This window comes from Equus przewalskii, chromosome 27 (assembly GCF_037783145.1).
Source record: "Equus przewalskii isolate Varuska chromosome 27, EquPr2, whole genome shotgun sequence".
Lineage (NCBI taxonomy): Eukaryota > Metazoa > Chordata > Mammalia > Perissodactyla > Equidae > Equus > Equus przewalskii.
The window spans coordinates 27,462,261-27,484,193 of NC_091857.1; the positions used below are offsets into that span (position 1 = coordinate 27,462,261).

The 21,933-nt window shown below is 34.7% G+C and overlaps 1 protein-coding gene across 1 annotated transcript; it reads right to left on the reverse strand.

Moving 5' to 3' along the window:
* Positions 1–2,595: 2,595 nt before the first annotated feature.
* On the reverse strand, positions 2,596–7,276 carry LOC139079809 (keratin-associated protein 19-7-like). Its single transcript, XM_070597233.1, has 3 exons — positions 7,271–7,276; positions 6,500–6,564; positions 2,596–2,737 (listed from the first exon to the last, which is right to left on the reverse strand). The coding sequence occupies exons 1-3, from the start codon at positions 7,274–7,276 to the stop codon at positions 2,596–2,598; spliced, it is 213 nt and encodes a 70-aa protein (XP_070453334.1).
* Between the last annotated feature and the right edge of the window lie 14,657 nt (positions 7,277–21,933).

Below are 21,933 nucleotides of genomic sequence, written 5' to 3' on the forward strand. Positions count from 1 at the left end.
ATTTTTCATTGCCTGAATTCTTCTAAGAGATCATAGAATGTTACAACTAAAAAGACGCATTGTAATTATTATTCTAATTTTTCAATTTTACATATCTTTTAACTGTCATTCATGTGAAAGAAGAGTAAAATATCCTGTTCAAATTCCCAAGACATGGCTTTACATGATTATTTCCTGCTGAAAAATCAAAAGTTGAGTTGAGAAATTTTCAGAGATGGAGAAAGTATAATTTTGATGGGACATAATATTTATTTTGTCATTTCTATGAATAGACATTTGGAGAAAGCCTGAAGTATGCTTTTGGAATGACTAGGTTTGTCTAAGAGGTAAGAAAGCATACATAATCTTAAAAAGCTGAAATCTCTACGACAATGAAAGTTTGGGGAAAGATCTTGATTTGCATAGTTAATTTGAGCAGACAGTAAAAAAATCACAAACCAGTTCTCTGAAATCAATTATAAGCTGCCTTGGGCTAATGTCTCTACTTTTGTTGATGAGGCTGTTTGGCTGTACATATTTATGAGAGGATATAAATTAAAACCACAAGCTCTCTAATGGGCAGTTATAAACGACCCTCTAATTGCCAGTTTAAACACAATCCATTCTAAATCAAAGTCATCATTAACTCTTATCAAATCTCTTTCAATTCTACGAAGAGATGCTTAGAATTGTAGAAAGAATTTTAAGACTGAAATCAAAAGTCTCATGTTGAATTATTTTTTTCTATTCTATCATTTATTAATTATATAGTCTAAATAAAGCAATGTTAAACACTAAGTATTGATCACTGTTATGGGTTGCATTAAGCCCCCCAAATGATATTTTGAAGACCTAGCCTGCCTGCCCTATACTTGGGGATGTGACTTATTTGGAAATTGGGTCTCTGCAGATTTAATCAAGTAGGGATGAGGTCATTAGGGTGGGCTCTAATTCAATGATTATTCAATATGACCAGTGTCTGTAAGAATGGGAAATTTGGACACAGAGACAGGCATTCATGGAAAGAAGAGGATGTAGAGATATACGACGTGTGTAGAGGGAGAACACCATGTAGCAATGAAGGTAGAGACTAGAGACATGCAGCTGCAAGCCATGGAACACCAAAGATTGCCTGCATACCTCCAGAAGCTAGGAAGAGGCAAGGAAAGATTCTCCTCCAGGTTTCAGAGGGAGCATGGCATTGCTGACATCTTGATTTTAGACTTCTAGCCTCCAAGCTATAAGACAATAAATTTCTTCTGTTTTAAGCCGCTCAGTTAGTAGTACTTTGTTACTGCAGCCCTAGGAAATTAATAAAATCACCTACTGTGTCTTACACATCATGATATATACTTGTCTGTTTGCATGAATATGTGTGTGGTAGAGTTTTACAACAGTTCTTGAAAGTAAAAATTATCAGTTAATTGATTAAAAAGCGTATCAATGAAGTTAAGAAACTCACCTTTTATCACATAGTTAGTAGTAAAGAGGGAACACAATCCCATCTCTTTGTCTCCAAAATCCATATTTCTCCACCTATTCTAACTACTTCTTAGAGTTTTTTGAAGACTTAAATGTTTCTTTATACTTTCATTCCTGTGTTTAGTAGATTTTTGAAAATTAAATGTTAAAATATATATAAAACACCTTGCAAAATATCTGGCAGGTAGTAGATCAGAAATTTTAATTACTTTCCCCTTTTCTCATTAATTTAGTTCTGTTTATTCAGAAAATATTTATTGAGCTCATGTTATGTGCTGGTCACAGTTCTAGAAGCCTGTTCATTGCAGGTTCTCAGTAGCTTAACCTCAAAAGGACTTGCAAAGGGCTACCTTTTAGTCTTTGGTTTTCTTTAGTTCAATCATCCTTTAACTAACTATATAAATCTTTGGGTAAATAAACACCAAAAAACTCTCTCTTTGTTTTCCTTTTCTATTATAGCTTATTAGAAAGAAAAAAAATGTCATATATTATAAACAGTCTAGGACAATCTTTTTCAAATCAGCATACTTGCTGAAATCTAAGTTACTTCAACTACCCTTGCCATCTCTTCCTTTGTCTGGTAATTATAAGCTTTCTAATTGGCACTGCAAGGACATGTCAGCCTTCCAAGCATCACTAGAAAAAAATAGATTTTTCCCCATTAGACAGATTTTTGTTGTAAGACTTAGAAAATTTTTAAGAAACTAGAACTTAACTATTATAGGTGATGCTAAAAGAAGAAACCACAGTTTTAATAAAAATATAACACAAAGTCCTCTGAAAGAGTCATCCCTAAAAGAATAATTTCTAAAGCAAAATAATCAGTCCACATGGTAACTTTAAAATTACTGAACATTAGTATGAAATAAATTAGAAGAAATTATGTCCGCTCTTTCATTCAAAGACAATAGCTTTCTTGAAAATTGGCCACAGAGATGCCACAGGTGCCTCAGCCTGTGAAATTCCCAGTTTCTACATGGAACGAAGAGCTGTTGTTGATCAACTTCAGGACTTTTCATTGTACACATGGCCAGGCGGTCAGATTTTGATGCAAATAAAAAAACTTGAAAGAAGAGCTAACAGTAGGGTTATATTAGGATTCTAAACTCCCACAGCACCAGTCTTTTTCTCTTTTCAATAGAAGCCAGAGAATCCAAATCCTACATAACATGATGGGTGACAGCAGCCATACCCGTAGCCTCCACAGCCATATCCTAGGTCTCTAAAGCCACCACAGCCACAGGCTGAGTTATAGCCGTAACCCAGGCTTCCGCATCTATTGCCCAGACCACCATAGTCGTTGCTTTAGTTGTAGCTCATAGTGTCAGGAATTGGGGATTTGTTTGATAATGAAGGTGTGTTTACTAAGTGTGAACGTCACCACCTGCCCAGAGACTCATATACCTCAGAAAAGGGTGTGGTAATAAAAACAGATTTGCACAATCCTCATTCCATGGCCTCAATGACATGAAAGAATCTCGTTAATCTCTTTGTCTTCTAATTTAGGACTGTTTGCATAGATTCCAATGAAATACCCTGTATCTATGTTGACAATGATTGTGGTAGCTTCAAAGACCACACATGAGATGAATGCCATCTATAAAATCCTCTAGCCAGGCATCATAGCATCTCATTGTTATTCAAAATTATAGATACACTGTTTATTGGATGAAGTCAACATCATGGGAAACTATAGCTGATTTGCTGGTGAGACTGAATAAATGTTGGTGATGCTTGTTCAAAATCCCCAAATATGCCACTTTGCCAGTTTACTCTACTCCATTAGAATTTTGAACAATTTATATTTTCTTACTAAAATTGAGTTGTTTAAAAGTTTGGCTGTCATCAATTTTCTACTCTTTTTATAAAAGAAATTGTGGGATTTTTTCTTCACAGTACACTTAATTTAGCATTGAATGTCCATTCAATTTACCTGACTGGTCATGGTCATATGACAATTCAGCACAATTTCTTTTCATAGCATCTGATCCTGAGTTTCCAAAATCATCAGCAAAGGAAAAATAAACAATTCTTCCTAACAGATTCTTGTTTTGATTCTTCAGGAAAATGTAACTGGAATGATGTGTCTACTTAACCATTCTGTGTTAATTGTCTGGATCTGTTGGATTTGTTTGAGTCAAAGGAAACAGAAGTCAGAGAAAATGACTCAGTGTCAGTAAGAATAGCTTGGTTTCCTCTGTTAATTGTCTACAGATGGGTCGACAACTCCAAGATTCATTTTATAGTAAAAGCATCAACAATAAAAGGACCTGAATTATTTAGTGGATATTAATCATTAGTACTAGAAAGATAACACAAAACAACAGTTTCAATGCTGGTGCGTCAATAGGAATCATTTCTCCATTCAAATCACATAATGTGAATTTAAATTATGTATTAATTATTTCATAAATGCAATGAATGTTCATTGTTCTTTAAATGGTAGAAGTGTCAATATTAGAAAGCTTCATTTATCTAAGATATCCATCCGTAAACCCTTGAGCAACTTTGACATTTTGAGCCTCTAATGTGAAATGTCCTAAAAAGACACCAATTATATTACTTCCTGCAGAAACTCTCAGACACAGGATTAACCCAAGGTGAAACACATGTATGATAAAGAGCAAATCTCTTTGACCTATTAGGAAATCAAGAGATCATAGCTTTTCATTGTTAAAGTTAAGAAAATTTCATTTGAAAGATATACTCAGTGCAAGTTTTATTTTTAACAGTGATGTATTTTTCTGAATAAGCAACACTAGGAAGTCTTTTGCAAAATAATTTATTTACAACAAAATTAGGCATTTGAAAATACTTTCATGTACATATCTTCCTCTGGTCCTATCAACAACTCTGTGAGTTTTTGCTGGAAAATATTATTTTCCTTATTTTGTAAAGGTGCTTTGCATTTGGAATTAGAATTATACAATTTCGTAATCATTTATGGAAGGCTAAGAAATTTTCTTAAAGTTGTATAAGAAAATAAGGAAGTTTTAGTGTGATTTATATCACTTCACTCCTAATTCAGATTACCTGGAGGGAATATATCAAAAATCAACTTTTTGTTGTTGTTATTTTATTATTTTATCAAGGTCACATTGGTTTATAACATAACATTGTGTAAATTTCAAGTGTACATCATTACATTTCGGCTTATACATGCACTTCATCATGTTCACCACCAAAAGTCTAGTTTCCATCCGTCCTCATACATACGTGCCCCTTTACTCCTTTCACCCTTCTCCCACTCACTTCCCCTCTGGTAAACACCAATCTGTTCTCCTTATTTATGCGTTTTTCTGTTATGGAAAATAGTATGGATATTTCTCAAAATATTAAAAATAGAAATACCATATGATCCAGCTATTCCACTTCTGAATATTTATCCAAAGAACATGAAAACATTAATTCAAAAAGGCATATGCAGCCTTATGTTCACTTTAGAATTATTCACAACAGCCAAGACTTGGAATTAACCTAAGTGCCCATCAATGGATGAATGGATAAAAATGATGTGGTATACGTATACATATATATATATGTATGTATGTATGTATATATATATATATATATATATATATATATATATGGAATACTACTGAGCCATAAAAAAGATGAAATAATGCCATTTGCAGCAACATGGATGGACCTTGAGGGTATTATGCTAAGAGAAATAAGTCAGACAGAGAAAGACAAACACCTTATGATTTCATTCATATATGGAAGATAAACAAGCAAAAATCAACTTTTTTTTTAAGATTTTATTTTTTTCCTTTTTCTCCCCAAAGCCCCCCAGTACATAGTTGTATATTCTTCCTTGTGGGTCCTTCTAGTTGCGGCATGTGGGATGCTGCCTCAGCGTTGTTTGATGAGCAGTGCCATGTCCGCGCCCAGGATTCGAACCAAGGGAACACTGGGCCGCCTGCAGTGGAGTGCACGAGCTTAACCACTCGGCCACAGGCCCAGCCCCCAAAAGTCAACTTTTAGGAAACAAAATACAATAGTTAAAAACACAACTTTGTTTCTAAAACGGATTTGGAAATCCATTGTCAATGCCTTGCTCATTTTTCAGCAGTGCTACAGTTCTGTCATTGGGGGTCCCAGTCAGTCCTAACCAATAACATCTTTGGATCACAAAGTTATGTTGTTTTAATGTTTTTTTTTTTCTTTTAACAAATATTCATTTAGTACCTCTCTGTGTTGGGTAGTGTGTTACTACAAAGGGCACATATAGCCCCTGACCTGAAAGCCTGTACAATGATAGAGAGGCCAATCATCCATACCACCAATCCACAATCACTAACTATGGTGGGCACTAAGTCTGTTTCATATTTCTGCAATGTGGCAAATAAATGTAGCCTGGCTCATTTTAGAACCAAATTAATTTTCTTAATAAAAAGGGACAACTTTATTTCACAATTTGACACACAACTATTATTTTAAAAAGCAGCATACATTCTTCAGCATCTAAAAGTTTAGAGAAAATGTTTGTTTATTTAATTCAAGGTGATTTTCCTATCTTTGTATGTGACAGAAAACAAGCAGCAGTAACATAAGGTCTGGTTGATGAATGAGAAATTTTAAGACTAAATGATTTGCAAGTTCCCCTGGAAACCATTTCCCCAGTAAGAGTGTATATGTTAAAATTAAGTATCAGGCAGATGCCACCAAAAGCCCATCAAATGATCATACTGAAGAAAAAGACAGCTAAACAAGAAGACTTATAACCTGTAAACTGACAGAACCATTCTCACCATTATTAAGAACTTGTTTGAAATCAGCACATCATGAACTATGCAGAGGAACATGGTATAATTTCAGCACATTATTTTGTCTTTTGGTGTAATTTTCACATTAGATCTCCACCAGATCTTCTGCCACGTGTACAGAGTCCTTGTACTAACTTTTAGGTACATGCTCTTGAGAGTGCAATGCGTCTCAAAGCTGCCACCAAAACATTGTTCACTGGGAAGAGGGCGGTGGAGAAAGTGATATCAAGCGTTGCTACAACATAAGAAATTGCAGAGACCTTGGGTACCTTCTAAAACAGTGATTTTCCAAGGAAGTTTTCACTAATGGAAAGTCTGGGAACCTATAACCAACCTATTAAAAACAAATTTTCTAAGAGTATACCCTAGAATATTGAAATAGTAAATGCATTCCAGGTGTTTTTAATTCAGACAGTCCTCAGCCTTGCTTTTGAGAAACGATACCTTTTGAGAAGCAAGACCCTCACTCTATAGATGGGAAACAGGAAAGCCAATTAAGTAAGTTAACTTGTCAAGGAAGCAAAGTAGACTCTCGTTTATTTTTATATATATCTTATACAAAATATACATTTATATAAAATAAAATATTTCTTATATATTTATATATTTTATTTGTTTATTTTAAGACATAAAATTGACCTGATTATATGCAAGTTTCCCCTACTAACCAAAAGTAGAGCTTTCCTATGAAACCTTTTGTAAGCTAAATGGAATAAAGTGAAGAAGTGATTACCATTAACTTACATGGGAAAACATTCTGAGCATTCCTGGACCCAAAAATTAACCTATCAAATCATACCAAATAACACATATATAGTAGCAGCAGGAATGATGTGATAAGTATACAGCCTATATAAAGTAGAAACAATGTCTGTACAGTGTAGTTTCACTTAGTAGAATCAGGAAGACAGGGAGCACACCGGCAGGCTGGGAGGTGGTGGTGGTGATGATGGTGTGTTAAGCTGAGTCATCAGAAGCTGGGGTGATGGGAGGCACAAGAAATGGGACTGTAAGAAAGAGGAAGAGGGTCATCTACTTACCTTCATCGTTGTCTAAATCCATCAGGACAGGTAGGTCACTAATGTCTACACCTTCTTCTATGTCTGCCCGCCTCAATGTCAAAGGTCGAGATTCCTAGTCTGCTGTGGCTGATGTAGAGGTTTGAAATACAATAATGTGCTTGATGGCTTAGGTTCTATAATGGGCTTGCCACAAAACAAATGCAGAATATTTTCATTTTTTTTCATAAAACCCAAAAATCCTCTTCAGATTTCTTTCAGTTAGCAAAAACAGGTACTAATGTAGATCTTTAGTAAATGTGAAGTGGTCTAAAGTGCACTTTCAGATAGCAAGGGAAACCTGTATGAAGAAGCGCAGAAATTTGAAACTTCAGTGTTGGGTTTGAGGGGGTTGGTTACAGCACTCTTTGTACCTTACATATTATTATAAACATTATTTTGTATCAGGTCGATGTTTTATTTAAAACTATTTTCTTTGATTGCCATGGATTTCCTTTCCCATAATAAACCCCAGAATACAAACTATACTTATTGGAATAAAGTTTGCAATTAGCTATTTTTTTTAAAAAGGCATAAAAATAACAGTGTACAGGATAACTTTATTTAAAAAATCTCACACAAAAACCACTGAAAACAAATGAGAGGTGGGACACATAAACGCATATAGAGGTTTTGTCCATCTCGTTTTTTCATATCCTCAGCAATTAGAATGGTGTCCAGCACATGGAGACGTGCAGTGAACATTTGTTCAATCAAATCCATTGTTGAATCAAAACATGTTTGAATCCAAATACCAATCGAGAAGAAGGAAGGATAACATCCTGATTGAAATCCGATATACCCATCAGAAATGTACTAAACGGATTGCTAAAGCCTTGTTCCCTATGCCAGTTAAATATGTTTACTCAAAAATATTTTAGGGGCCGGCCTGGTGGTTCAGTGGTTAAGTGCACACATTCCACTTCGGCGGCCCGGGGTTCATCGGTTTGGATCCCAGGTGCGGACATGGCACCACTTGTCAAGCCATGCTGTGGTAGGTGTCCCACATATAAAGCTGAGGAAGGTGGGCACGGATGTGAACTCAGGGCCAGTCTTCCTCAGCAAAAAGAGGAGGATTGGCAGCCGATGTTAGCTCAGGGCTAATCTTCCTAAAAGAAAAAAAAAAATTTTAAATACAGGTTATACATAGTCACAAAAGATGTCAGTGACTAAATAATAATGGGTTAAAGTCTGATTCAATGAAAAATTCCAGATTCTTCCAGAGGAAGGAACAACTAGTTCCTGCTGAAGCATGAAACCAATAAATGATTGATAGTTTATCTACATCAAGAAAAATGTTCATATCATTGAAGCATATAAGCAACAGCATGGGAATAGAAAGATTCTGATGATACACAAGTTTTTAGCAGAATCCAGAGAATCCATATCCTCTATAACACAATGGGCAGCAGAAGACATATCTGCACGATAGCCCAATCTTCGGGAGCTCCCACATCAGCAGCCATAGCCATAGCCGAGGCCACTGACACCTCCATAGCCACAGGCCAGGCCTCCATAGTAGTTGCCACAGTAGCTCTTGGTGCCAGGGGTTACAGATTTGGTTTGGTGTTGAAGATGATTTTCCTGACTGTAAATGTCTCTCCCTTTCCAGAATGTTTTTGTATCCTCAGTAGTGGGTGTGGTAAATAACAATGACAGGTGCTCTCATTTCCATATAACCACATAATTTAAAGTCTAAAAATCCTTTTAAATTATTCTTTTCTTACTTATCAAAGGTTCTAAATTTTTATTAAAAAACTTTCAAGAATGATTATTATTTTTTAATCAGTTTGCTTTCCTAAGCACAAAATGTTTCCAAGATGAAAAAGGATTATAGCCTCTTCAAAGGCCGTGCTAGTATTCTAATTAAATGGTCTAATCTAGTTGATAGCTTCCAGTAGCCCTGTAATTACATAACGTCAGATTGCTTTTCTTTTTAATTTGCATCCCATTGTCTTAGCTAATGATCATTCCCAGAACCCAAGGTCTCTTCTCCACGGTGGTCAGGGTGTAGTCACAAAGTCATTGGTGATTTCCAGATACGACTATTTCCAGATATGACTAAGAAGGAAACCTTGGTTTTCAACTTTGGAGGTTTTTTTGTTCATTTTTCTGAACTTTCCTTGACATTTGGCATTGCTTCCCTCCTCATCTATTCATTCTTTTTGTAAAGGTTTCTTCTCATTTTCTATGACAAATCTTCAATTAGCTTTCTCTCCCAATTCCTTATTAGTCTTCTTCCCAGTTCCTTATTCCTCCATTAACTCTAAAAGACCCTTTTTCCCTCCATATTCAACATATGCAATTTTCCCATGGAATTTCATTAAACATTGCATCTAATAACAATGCTTATACTGAACTTTCAAAAGGCTTCTCTAAACATCAGCTCCATCAATTTGACTGTTTATTGATATCTCCCATTTGAATTTACTCAAATTCCATATCTAGTAGTAAACTCATCTTTTCCCGTGGAATTAACTCTTTTCTGTGTATCAGTCACTCAAGCCACATACCAGGGGGTGTGAGCCTAGAATCCTCTCTTATGTTTCATAAATATCTCCCCAACTCTAATCACCAGTAATGCGCACTTGATTGGTCACTAAGTGAACCACATAAAGAATATTTGATTAATATTACTAAGTTTATGTATTGTTATCACTTAAATCAGTCCTCTACCACTTTCTCCTAGATTAATGAAAGAGCCTCCCCACTGGTCACACTGCCCCAAGGAAGGGCCCTCATCTGGCCTGTTCTCCAAACTGAGTCCAAAGCAACATTCTAAAAAACAAATCTCATCATTTCACTTTTCAGCCAATACATCTTTAAGTCAGTTAGGGAAAGATTCAACTCCTAAATTCACAAACAAGTTTTTCATCACCAAACTTATTTTTCTCTATCCTGGTCACTTAGAATCTACCTTATATTTTCCTGTATTCCATACATAAGTAACAAAGACGTTAACCTACTGCATGCTTTTGGGACTTTACAGGAGCTGCTCCTTCGTTCTGGAATCCTCTTTTGTACTTCTATGCCTGCCTTATTCCAACCTATTCTTCAAAACACAGACCAAGGGTCACCTTAACCAAGAGCACTTCAGAGACTTCCAAGCTGCTTCTACCTCTGCCTGATTCAAAAATTCCTTCATGGCTGCCAAATGCTCTGGACAAACTCTATCTTTGCATTTCATCAGATTTTAATATACTAATTAGTTTGTTTACTATTTTTTGCATTACGCTATCCACTCCTTGAGTGCAAGAACATTTATTATAATCACATATTATAAATTTTGTGGATGGAATACAGTAGGCAATATTGTTAGTTAAATGAATAAATTATTAAATAGGCAAATCTATAGAAAACAAATAAATTCTGTGCTATCTCTGCCATTTGAATCCTCCGGGTTTTCCATTCTTCTGCTGTCAACATTCCTAAATACCAATAAGTTTTATTACTTCAATGTGTTTACCTCCTTCTGTCTACTAAGAGATCCAAACTGCAATTAAAGAATAATTCTGGAAATTTTGTTTCTGCTAATAATTGGCATCTTAGATTTCCTGGGTAGGTGAAGCAGCAATTCCATAGGTCTGATATATCACCTAACAGATATATAGACCAACAGAAAGAAAGTTATAAAACCACACAAATTCTATGCTTTCAATATAACTACAAGACAGAGAATAGCACAAACTTCAAATTAGAAAAAGAAGTAGACAGAAGAAGCATCCCTTTCCAGTGGAGATATTTCTTGACTTCTTCCTCTGACCCTTTATGAAGAACAAAGAAACATCAACAGGGAATCAGAGTGCCAAAGACTGAACAACAAAAATTGTGTCAAGAAAGAGAAAATTTTCTCCCTAAAAAGAAATAAATTTAAAAACAATTAGGAAGTCAAAGAAAACTACCAGGAAGTGCTTAAAGGAATGCAGAAGTAGAGTATCAGTCAATTTTGGAAGGCAATGATTCTGGTAAGAAGAGAAGAGAAACTTTGCAGTGAAGAAAATGAAGTGTGAGGAGAAAATTTAGGGCCCTAGTAGAAGAAAGGAAAAAAATGAAGGACAAACTACCAATTCCCCTCCAAATAAAGCCACACAATTATTTAACAATGCTTGATATACAGAAACAAGAGGACAAGCCTGAACTAGGAATATCATAACAAACCTCACCAGCCCTATCCACAAATCCAGAGATGCAATCAATCTTCATCTATACAAAGCATATAACAAAAATAATAAAAAATGATTGGCAAAGCACTCAGCTGATAACCCCACACACACATACAAACAGCAACAAAAAAAAGAAGCAGGAGAAAACTTTACCAAAGCAATTCGTATTGAATTAAATATTACAAAATTAAATGTACAAGATATAGGAAGAAATAAAATGAGTTGAAAAACTTAGGAAAGAAAAAACTAAAATCAAATCAGAATGAAGACCACATTGCAAGAAGATGCCTAAAGAAGCATGGATTTAAATGAAAACAAAAGATGACATTGAGAAAAAGCAAGAACAATGAATATGTGGCTAAAAAAGAGTTAGAGAGAAAGTGGGTAAAATGGGAGACAGGCAGAAATCAAACTTACATGCAAGAGTTTGTGACAAAAGAAAAAAGTGAGACAGAGTAATATTGAAAATTGCAATCTAAGAAGAAATGCTAAAATTAAAGAAGCCCTCAATGTACCTATTTTAATAGACATTCACTACCTGGGAAAATCGATCCACAATGAACAACTTCAAGACATATTCTAGTTAGGTTCTGGAGATGGATAATGGCGATGGTTGCAATACAATGTGAGTGAACTTAATACCACTGAACCCTACCCTTAAGAATGGTGAAAATGGTAAATTTTAAGTTATGTATATTTTAACACAATGAAAAATGGACTTTAAAGATAGAGAAAAAATCTTCAGTTCATCAAGAAAAGATAAAATAACTTACAACAACAAAAGAATTAGACCCTTGTCAGACTTCTGCAAGGTAACATAAAAAGCAAAGCAGTAATTTTGCAACTTTTTCAAAAAACTCAAGGAAAGAAACTGTGATCCAAGGATTATGTATCTAACCATTGTGTTCTTCAGATACCCCTGGTTATAGAAAGCAACAACAACAACACAGTTTTTAACTATGCAAGAACCTAGGGAATATGGAATCATGAGCCCCTCTCAGTCAATCAGCTGAGGATCCAGTAGATATTACTGTGGCAACTTTGGCCAAGGACTGATATTTAGAATTTAATACATTTAATTTTTATCTAAGATTAAACCAAATATGAAGATCAGAGAAAACAAATAATATGTAAATGTTGTATGGTATTAAAAATTAAAACTAGGGGCCAGCCCGGAGCAGAGTGGTTAAGTTCACGTGCTCCAATGTAGCGGCCCAAGGTTCACAGCTTTGGAGCTGGGGTGCAGACCTAGCACCACTCGTCAAACCATGCTGTGGCAGCATCCCACATAAAATAGAAGAAGATTGGCACAGACGTTAGCTCAGCGACAATCTTCCTTCTCAAGCAAAAAGAGGAAGATTGGTAACAGATGTTAACCCAGGGCCAATCTTTCTCACAAAAAAAACACGGGTTCAGATCCCGGGTGTGGACCTACTCCACTTATCTGCCATGCTGTGGAGGCATCCCATATACAAAGTGGAGGAATATTGGCATGGATGTTAGCTCAGGGCTAACCATTCTCAAGCAAAAACAAAAAAAAAAGAGGAGGATTGGCAATGGATGTTAGCTCAAGATGAATCTTCCTCACAAAAATAATAATAATAATAATAATTTAAAAAATAGCTAAACACAATTGCATCATACAATCTGGCAATTGTTCTCCTTGATATTTACCCAAATGATTTGAAAATTTGTGTCTACTCAAAAACCTGCATGTGAATATTTATGGCAGCTTTATTCATAATTTCCAACAACCGGAAGTGATGTCCTTCAATAAATGAACAGATGAACCACTGCAGTACATCCATACAATGGATCCAGGAATAAGAAGAATTGCATTATCAAGATGAAAACACATAAATGAGTCTTAAACGCATATTACTAAGTAAGTTTCTTACCTAGAGAAACTTGACAAACATTACCCCAGCCAGTTGAGCAGGGTCAACATCAATAGTGAAAAGTTATGTTGATGGTATGTACTCTTGACATGATGTGATGAAAATGGCACTTTACCTCTGTGATCTTCCTCCCAAAAACCATAATTCCAGTCTAATCGAGAGAAAAACATTGGACAGATCCCAAGTGAAGGACAGTCTACAAAATATCTAACTAGTACTTCTAGAAACTGTCAGGGTCACTGGGGATAGGGAAAGTCCAAGAAAATGTCTCAACCAAGGAAAGTTTAAAGAGCTCTGATGACTAAATGCACTGCGATACTTTGGATGATATCCTAGAACAGAAAAAGTATGTTAGATAAAAATAAAGACATCTAAATAAAGTATGGATTTTAGTTAGTAATTATGTATCAATATAGATTAATTAGTTGTAACAAATGTACAATACTAATGTAAGAACTTAATAATAAGAGAAATTGGGTGCAGGATTTATGGGAACTCTCTGTGCTATCTTCACATCTTTTTGGTAAATCTAAAACTGTTTTACAAAACAGGTTATTTAAAAAAAATATAGAGACAAAGATATACCAGGCAGATGGGAGGAATGAGACAGCAGTGGTTTTGACTGTGATATCAAGTTAGAAACTAGCCAAATGATAAACCATATCAAAAGAGGCCATCTTCTGGGCCGGCCTGGTGGCACAGCGGTTAAGTTCACAAGTTCCACTTCTCGGCGGCCCGGGGTTCACTGGTTCAGATCCCAGGTGTGGCACGCCATGCTGTGGTAGGCATCCCACATATAAAGTAGAGGAAGATGGGCATGATGTTCGCTCAGGGCCAGTCTTCCTCAGCAAAAAGAGGAGGACTGGCAGTAGTTAGCTCAGGGCTAATCTTCCTCAGAAAAAAAAAAAAGAGACCATCTTCTAAAGTTAAAAGACACTTCAAAATTAAGAGATAATAATGATTATATTTGAAAAAATAACACAGCAACCACCTTTATAAAGCAAAACATACTGGAGGTGAATGGAGGTGTAAATATAACAACAATCCCAGAACAAGACAGATAAAGAGGAAAAACATAAGTAAGAGTAGGCAGGACCAAAATAATATAAGTGCTATTGACTGACTTTAAAATTATATGTAACTTTACATTTTGATAATAGAGAATGAAAATTATTCTCAAGCATATATGAAACATTACAAAGATTTATTATATTAGATCACAAAGAAAGCATCAAAAAGTTCCATGAAGTAGATGTTACAAAAATTATTCTCTAATCATAATACAAGGCAAACAGAAATTAATAAAAATTATTCTCTAATCATAATACAAGACAAACAGAAATTAATAAAAAATAAATAAAAACTTGACAGGCCCTTCTACACAGAAATAAAAGCAGAAAGCAAAAGACTATGAGCTCTTGGGTGAAGGAGAAATACAAAACAAATTACAGAATATTTAAGTGGTGATAATGAAATACGATATATCATAATTTGGGCCATACTTCACAAAGATAACACAGGGAAATTCAGTCCTATGTACACATATTAATAAAATACAAAAATGCAATAATTGAATTAAATTTCCAATTCAAAATTGAGAAAAAGTACAAAGAAGTATACTAAAATAAAGCATAGGAAGGAATAATAAACATAAAAACAAATATTGAGTAAATAAAGCATAGAAAAATGTAGACAACAATAGAATAATTAATTATGCAAAATCATGGTTATGGGAAATAAATAACAAAATAGAAAACTACCAGCTAAATTACTTTTAAAAAGGAAGAGAAGGGCTGGCCTGGTGGCACAGTGCTGAAGTGGGCACATTCCGCTTCAGTGGCACAGGGTTTGCCGGTTCGGATCCCAGGTGCGGACATGGTACCACTTGGGAAGCCATGCTGTGGTAGACGTCCCACAGATAAAGAAAAGAAAGATGGGCGCAGATGTTAGCTCAGGGTCAGTCTTCCTCAGCAAAAAGATGAGCATTGGCAGCAGATGTTGGCTCAGGCCTAATCTTCCTCCAAAAAAAAAAAAAAGAAGAGGAAAAATATAAATTGGGATAAAAAATTATTAAAAATACATATCATATAAATATATATAATATAAATATAAATAAATGTATATAAATAGATAAATACATAATTAGAGAGAGAGTCTTCTTTGTAGACTTGAATGCAAATAGATTTGAAAACCCGGATAAGAGGCATAATTTTCCAGGGAAAAAGATTTACTAAAATTGAACACATTAGATATAGAAATATTAAAGACTAATTTTTGAGAAAAAACAGAAAGAAAGTATGACATACACACACATACACAAAAAGTCACAAGTCCCTTATTTTCAAAGGGTAATCTACCAAAAATTCAAAGACATAGACCTTATGTAACATAAATTGTTCTGGAGCATTGAAAATGAATGAAGACTCCAAATACTTTTTATGAAGCAAACATACCATTTATCTAAACTCGATCAAGAGAGCACACACATGAAGAGAAAATTACAGATTAATGTTACTTATGAGCATGTATACAAAAATACTAAATAAAATGTTAGTAAACAGAATCCAATACTACAATATAAAAAACACATCATGAAGAAATGGTATTTATTTTAAGAATATGTGATATCAATATAAAGACTTTCATTAATATAATACATCATATTAATAGATTCAAGAAGAAAAATCATATTACTATTTCCATAAATGCTGAATAACTTTTGACAAATTTCAACACTGAATACTGATAAAAGCACTTAAGAAAATAGGAATTGATGGTTAATTTTTTAACATAATAAAATTGTCTTAAAGTCAGTATCTTAATTAATTATGAAACCTTAGAGGCATTTCTTCAAAGATGAGGAGAAAGGCCAAGATGCCCACTATATTCACTACTATTAATCTTCGTTCTGGAGATACCTAATGCAGTTGGGCAAGAAATAGCAACAGAGGAGTAAGAATTAAGAAAAAATTAAAAGAAGTTAAACTGTCTCTATTTGCAGGCAACATAATAGCATACTCAGAAAAATTCTTGAGAATCAAGGATAAAACTAACTCAAAAAATTAAAATAACTCATTAAGCAACACAATATAAAATTATCATAGAAAATCAATAGTTTTCATATACCCAGAGAAATAAAAGATATCATGATGGAGAAATCCCCATTTACAAAAGTAACAAAGACTATAAAATGCTTCAGAATCTGCTTTAAAAATGTGCAAAACCTATAGTAGGTATTTTAACTCCTAAAAGATTTAAAAGTAGACTAGACTAAATTGAAAAGCAAATCTCTTCATTGAACAGATGATTCGATATCATGAGGAGGTAAGGTTTCCCCAAGTTAATTTACAAATTCAATTCAACCTCAACAAAAATATTTACAAGGTTTTTTTTTTAATGGAGATAGATAAATTGATACTAAACTTCATGTGAAAAAAATAAATATTTAAAAATAACCAGAAAAATCTTAATTTAAAAAGCCCATGGGGAAACTCTAGCCCTACCAGAATTAAACAATAAGATAAACCTCTGGGAGGTCAGCCCCGTGGCTGAGTGGTTAGGGTCATGCATTCTGCGTCAGCGGCCCAGAGTTTCACCAGTTTGAATCCTGGGCGTGAACATGGCACCACTCATCAAGCCATGCTGAGGTAGCATCCCACATGCCACAACTGGAGGGAACCACAACTAAAAGTACCCAACCATGTACTGGAGGGCTTTTGGAGAAAAAGGAAAAATAAAATGTTAAAAAAAAAAGATAAGCCTCTGTAACTAAAACAATTTGGTATTGGTGCATGAATTAAAAGACACAAGGAATAAAATAAGAAATCCAGATATAGAGCCAAATAATACGAAAATTTAGTGTATGATAAGGTGGGCACCTCAAATCACTTCGGTGAAAATAGACGTTTTAATAAATAATGAGAGGGCAAGTAGATTGCCAGCCACTTTTAAAAGACAATGCAGATTCATATCTCCCCATGACATATAAGTAAAAATCTCAACTCTATCAGAGTCAAAATGTAGATAAAGAAACTATATGGTACTAATAGAGAACATGGGTGAATTTCTATACAAACTGGTAATAGGAAAGGCTTTCTGAATTTGATTCAAAAACTTCAGACAATAAATAAATAATTGATAAATTTGATTTTTAATGAGCATCTTAATTGAAATTTGTATGTAAATTTATGTGTGTCTGTTTGTGTGTGTGTATCTATATCTATATCTGTTTTGTATCTATAATTATGCCTATATCTATAACTATGCCTATATATTGATTGGCAACAACACCATGAGGAAAAGCATAAAAACAAAAAAAAAGACAAACCAGGAGAAATGTATGCAGCAAATGTTATGGGTAAAGCGATCACATTCTTAACATATAATGACTTTGAATATTGAATCAAAAAGACAATGCGCAAAAAATATGAGCAGATGGTTCATCAAAAGGGTAAAAAGTGATCATTAAGCATAACAAAGGATATTCAGTCTCACTGATAATATGAGAAATACAAATTATGACCTTATTGCCATTTGTCACCTATCAGATTGGCAAAAATTTTACATACATGACAATGCATTCTCTTCATGAGGTATGGGGAAATAGGCATTCTTGTACATTACTTGCAACGCAATTTGGCAAAGTCAAGAGGGAGTATGTGGTAGGGACAATAATGGTTCCCCTAAAAAGTCCATGACCTAGTTCTCATAATCTGTCAAATATTACTTCGCATGGCCAAAGGGACTTTGCAGATGTGATTATTTTATTACAGACAGAAAACTATTACATAAAAGAAATTGGCAATAACTACAAATGCATAAACTTGTGATTCAGCAATGCCTCTCCAGGAATTTATCATGAAGATATCTCTCTAGTAATATAAGTATACATATGTACAAAGTTATTCATTGCACCATTGTTTGTAATTTCAAATAATGAAGAAACCCAGGCATCCATTCCTAAGAGAATATTTGAATTGACTATGGTATATCCACAAAATGGAGTGTTATACTACTTGAAACATTTAAAATGTTAAATAAAGAAAGAACGTATCTTGAAACTGATATGGAATGATTTTCAGGAAGCATTGTTAAATGAAAAAAAGCAAAGGGCAAGAAAATATCTACAGTATGTAATTTTTTGTAAGAAATATACATTTATTAGACTACTTGTGCAGGGAGGGGGGAAATAATGAAGGGTAAACCACAGACCAATCCAACTCATCACCCTACAAAGGAAGATTGGGACAAAAGTGGAAAGGCTAGGAGGAAGGGATAAAAGGGATCGATTCTGAGCTCTTATATGATAGATTTTTCTTGTTGCTTTTTCTTAAAATATATTTACATAATCATACAGTGGGTCCCTTTTACTGTATGGCTTATTTAGTGGAATTATATGCCTATGAGGTTCACCCATATTATTGAGGGCAGTAGTACACCGTTCCTTATCATTGCTCTGTAGGAATATGTCAGAAGCATTTATCCATTCTACAGTTGATGACATTCAGCTTGTTTCCAGTCTCAGAGTACAGTGAATGGAACTGCTGTGACTGTTTCTATACATTTACCTTGGTAGGCATATGCACTCCTTCTGCTGGACACCTTCTAGGGAGCAGAATTGCTGTGTTATGGAATATATGTATGTTAAGCTTTCATAGATGTGGCCAGTTTTCTAAAGTGCTTGTACTAATTCACATTCTCTGTGGTAATGAGCAAAAGTTCCTGTTGCTCTACATTCCTACCGAAACTAACAAAATATTGTGAGCATTTCAATTTTTGCCTCCCTGATACGGGTATAGTACTGCCTCTCACTCTGGTTTTAATTTACGTTTCTCTGATGATGTATGGTGTTGAACCTATAAAGGTGCTAACTGAGCATCTGAACATCTTCTGTGAAATAACTGAACTTTTTGTAAATTTTTTAAATGATTGTCAGATTTTTTCTTATTGAATGTATAAGCTATCTATATAGATAATGTGTGCCAGTGCCACGTAAATGTATGTCACACATCCTTTCCCAGTCTACAAGATGTCTTTTCCATTTTTTTATGGTGTCTTGTAGCAAATGGGAGTTTAGAAGTTCTTAATGTTTTTCTTCCTCAAGATTGTCTTGGTTATTCTAGTTTCTTTGCATTTCTGTATAAATTTTAGAACCACCATTTAATGTCTACAAAAACTTCTGCTGTTATATTTTTGTTATAATTACACTGAACCTATAAATCAAATTGGGCAGAACTGTCAATAATAATGATTCTCCCAATCCATAATCATGATACCTCTCTCCCTATATTTGGACCTACTTCAAGCTCTGTAAGTAGTGTGTTATAGTTTACTATTCAGAGAAATTGCACATTTCTGTTAGATTTATTAATAGGCACACAATCACTAAGGTTTGAATTGTCAGATTCTCTTGAAACACGAATCTGACTCAGCATCAGCTTTACTAAGCAAGAGCCAAGGACAAAATAATAAGAACAATAGTGCTCTCTGCATCAACATCTCAGAGACCTCAAAATATCAGAGATGGTTTTCAGAATCCTCTTTTCCACAACAGACCCACTTTTCTTTGCAAGTGAGGAAAGCTAATGGAATGAAGTTTCGGTTAACTCAGGCAAGACAAGATTTAGGGTATGTCAGCATCCAACTTTGCTACTCGCCTAGCCTTCATCTGGCTACATTACTAGCTTCCGATATTCAACAGAACTGTAGTTTATAAATTTCAGTTTTATTTATAATAAACAATCTAGATATACCAGCTATACACTGCTAACAGCAGCCTTAGAACAGTCAACTACTGCACAGAATAACCCATTCAAAATCCTCATCATTCATTTTCATTTTCAGCCAGTAAACGCCATCAGTCACGGAAGGTCAAATTTGTATCTGATATATCTTAGGTTAGAGATTTGCCATTAATTCTTTCCTTCACCCTATGTGTTTAATGTTTTGATGCTATTGTAAACTACATTAATTTTTAAATTTTTTCCTAATTCTTTGTGAATAGAAATGTAATGGATTTTTGTAAATTAAATGTATACTGAGGAAACAAATTTATTATTAATTACAATAGATTCTTCTTCAATTATGTACTGTTATTATTATTACTACCACTATCATTATTATTTTTGCCTTGTGGTACTTGTTAGGAATGCCAGAACAATGACGACTAGAAGTGGAAGAAGAAATCTATGTCTTCTTCCCAAGCTCAGGAAGAAAGCATTTAGTATTTTACCATCAAGTAGTATGTTCATTTGTAGGTTTAATCTTTGTTTTTTAAATGCCCTTTATCAATTTCTGGTTTCCTCTCCAACATTTAAGCACTTGGAAGTCATCACTCTTATCCTTACAATAAAAAAAGCAAGGGAAAAAAAGGAAAATTAGAGATTCTCATTGGATTCACGAGGATTCTGAGATTCAGAGCAAATCACCACCCTAAGTCTGGAAGAGACAGTATATCTAAAGTCACAACCTAGATCAGCCTACCTGGATACGAGCCGCAGGTGCCATAAACTGGAAGGAACACTTAAATGGCAATTTTGACAAATTGCTGGAGGTTGAGTATTCACTAGCTTACTCCTGGAGGCCAAGGTTTTAAGGGGATCTCTACACTTTACTGGGCTTTACCTCCAATAATTTCATTAGGTTCTTGTGGTAAAGATTCAAGAAAGGTCCCCTCATGACTTTGGTAGGGGAAGGGAAGAGTAATCTACACGAAATACACCCAGAGCCTTCTCCATAACAAAGGCGCCAAGGACAAAGAACCAGACTGAGCTATACCCTACCTGGAACAAGGGAGCTACTCCCGCTCTAGCAGCTTTCAGTCACCCTGTCTCACCTGAGAGAAAAAAACAGTCTACAGGAATCAAGACTTCAATTAAATGTATAGGGAACCCTACAACCAAAGAAGACAGTAAGGACTGTACCACTGAAGAAACAGTTGTGAATGTCAGCCTTGAGTCACAAGTCCACTAAAAGACTGAGATTCAATGGTAAAAATATAGAATGATTCCTTTCCCCTAAACCTTATCACCACACCAAAGAGGTTCCAGTATAACAATGGATTACAGTAGAAAGAGGTGCAAGACACAGACCCTGTCTGATGAAGTATACTTAGAAAAATCCAAAGTCAAGAGGAAATAAGCCTCAGGCCCCTAGAGCTACAGCATTTAACACAGTCCAACTCCTAACCAGATTAACGTAAATTCTCACACTAAAAGCCTCTTTGCCTCAGATCCAAGTACCCAGTAATACATCTATTACTTTTGGAAATAACAAAAAAATGCAAGGCATGGCAAAGACAAGAGAAAAAACACTCAGGAGAAAATCAGCCATTAGACCTACCATCAGACATAATAGGAATGCTGGAATTAACAGGCTGAGAATTTAAAATCATCTATGGATGTGATATCATGTTTTTTCCATTTACTTTGATGATATATTGACTTATGTTTATGTTTTTCCAAATGGTAAGGTTTTCTTCATTCTTTAAGTAAAACTCACTTGGTCATGAAGTATTACCTATTTTGTATATTGACAGTTTAAATTTGTTTATATGTTCTTAAGAATTTTGCATATATGTTAATGA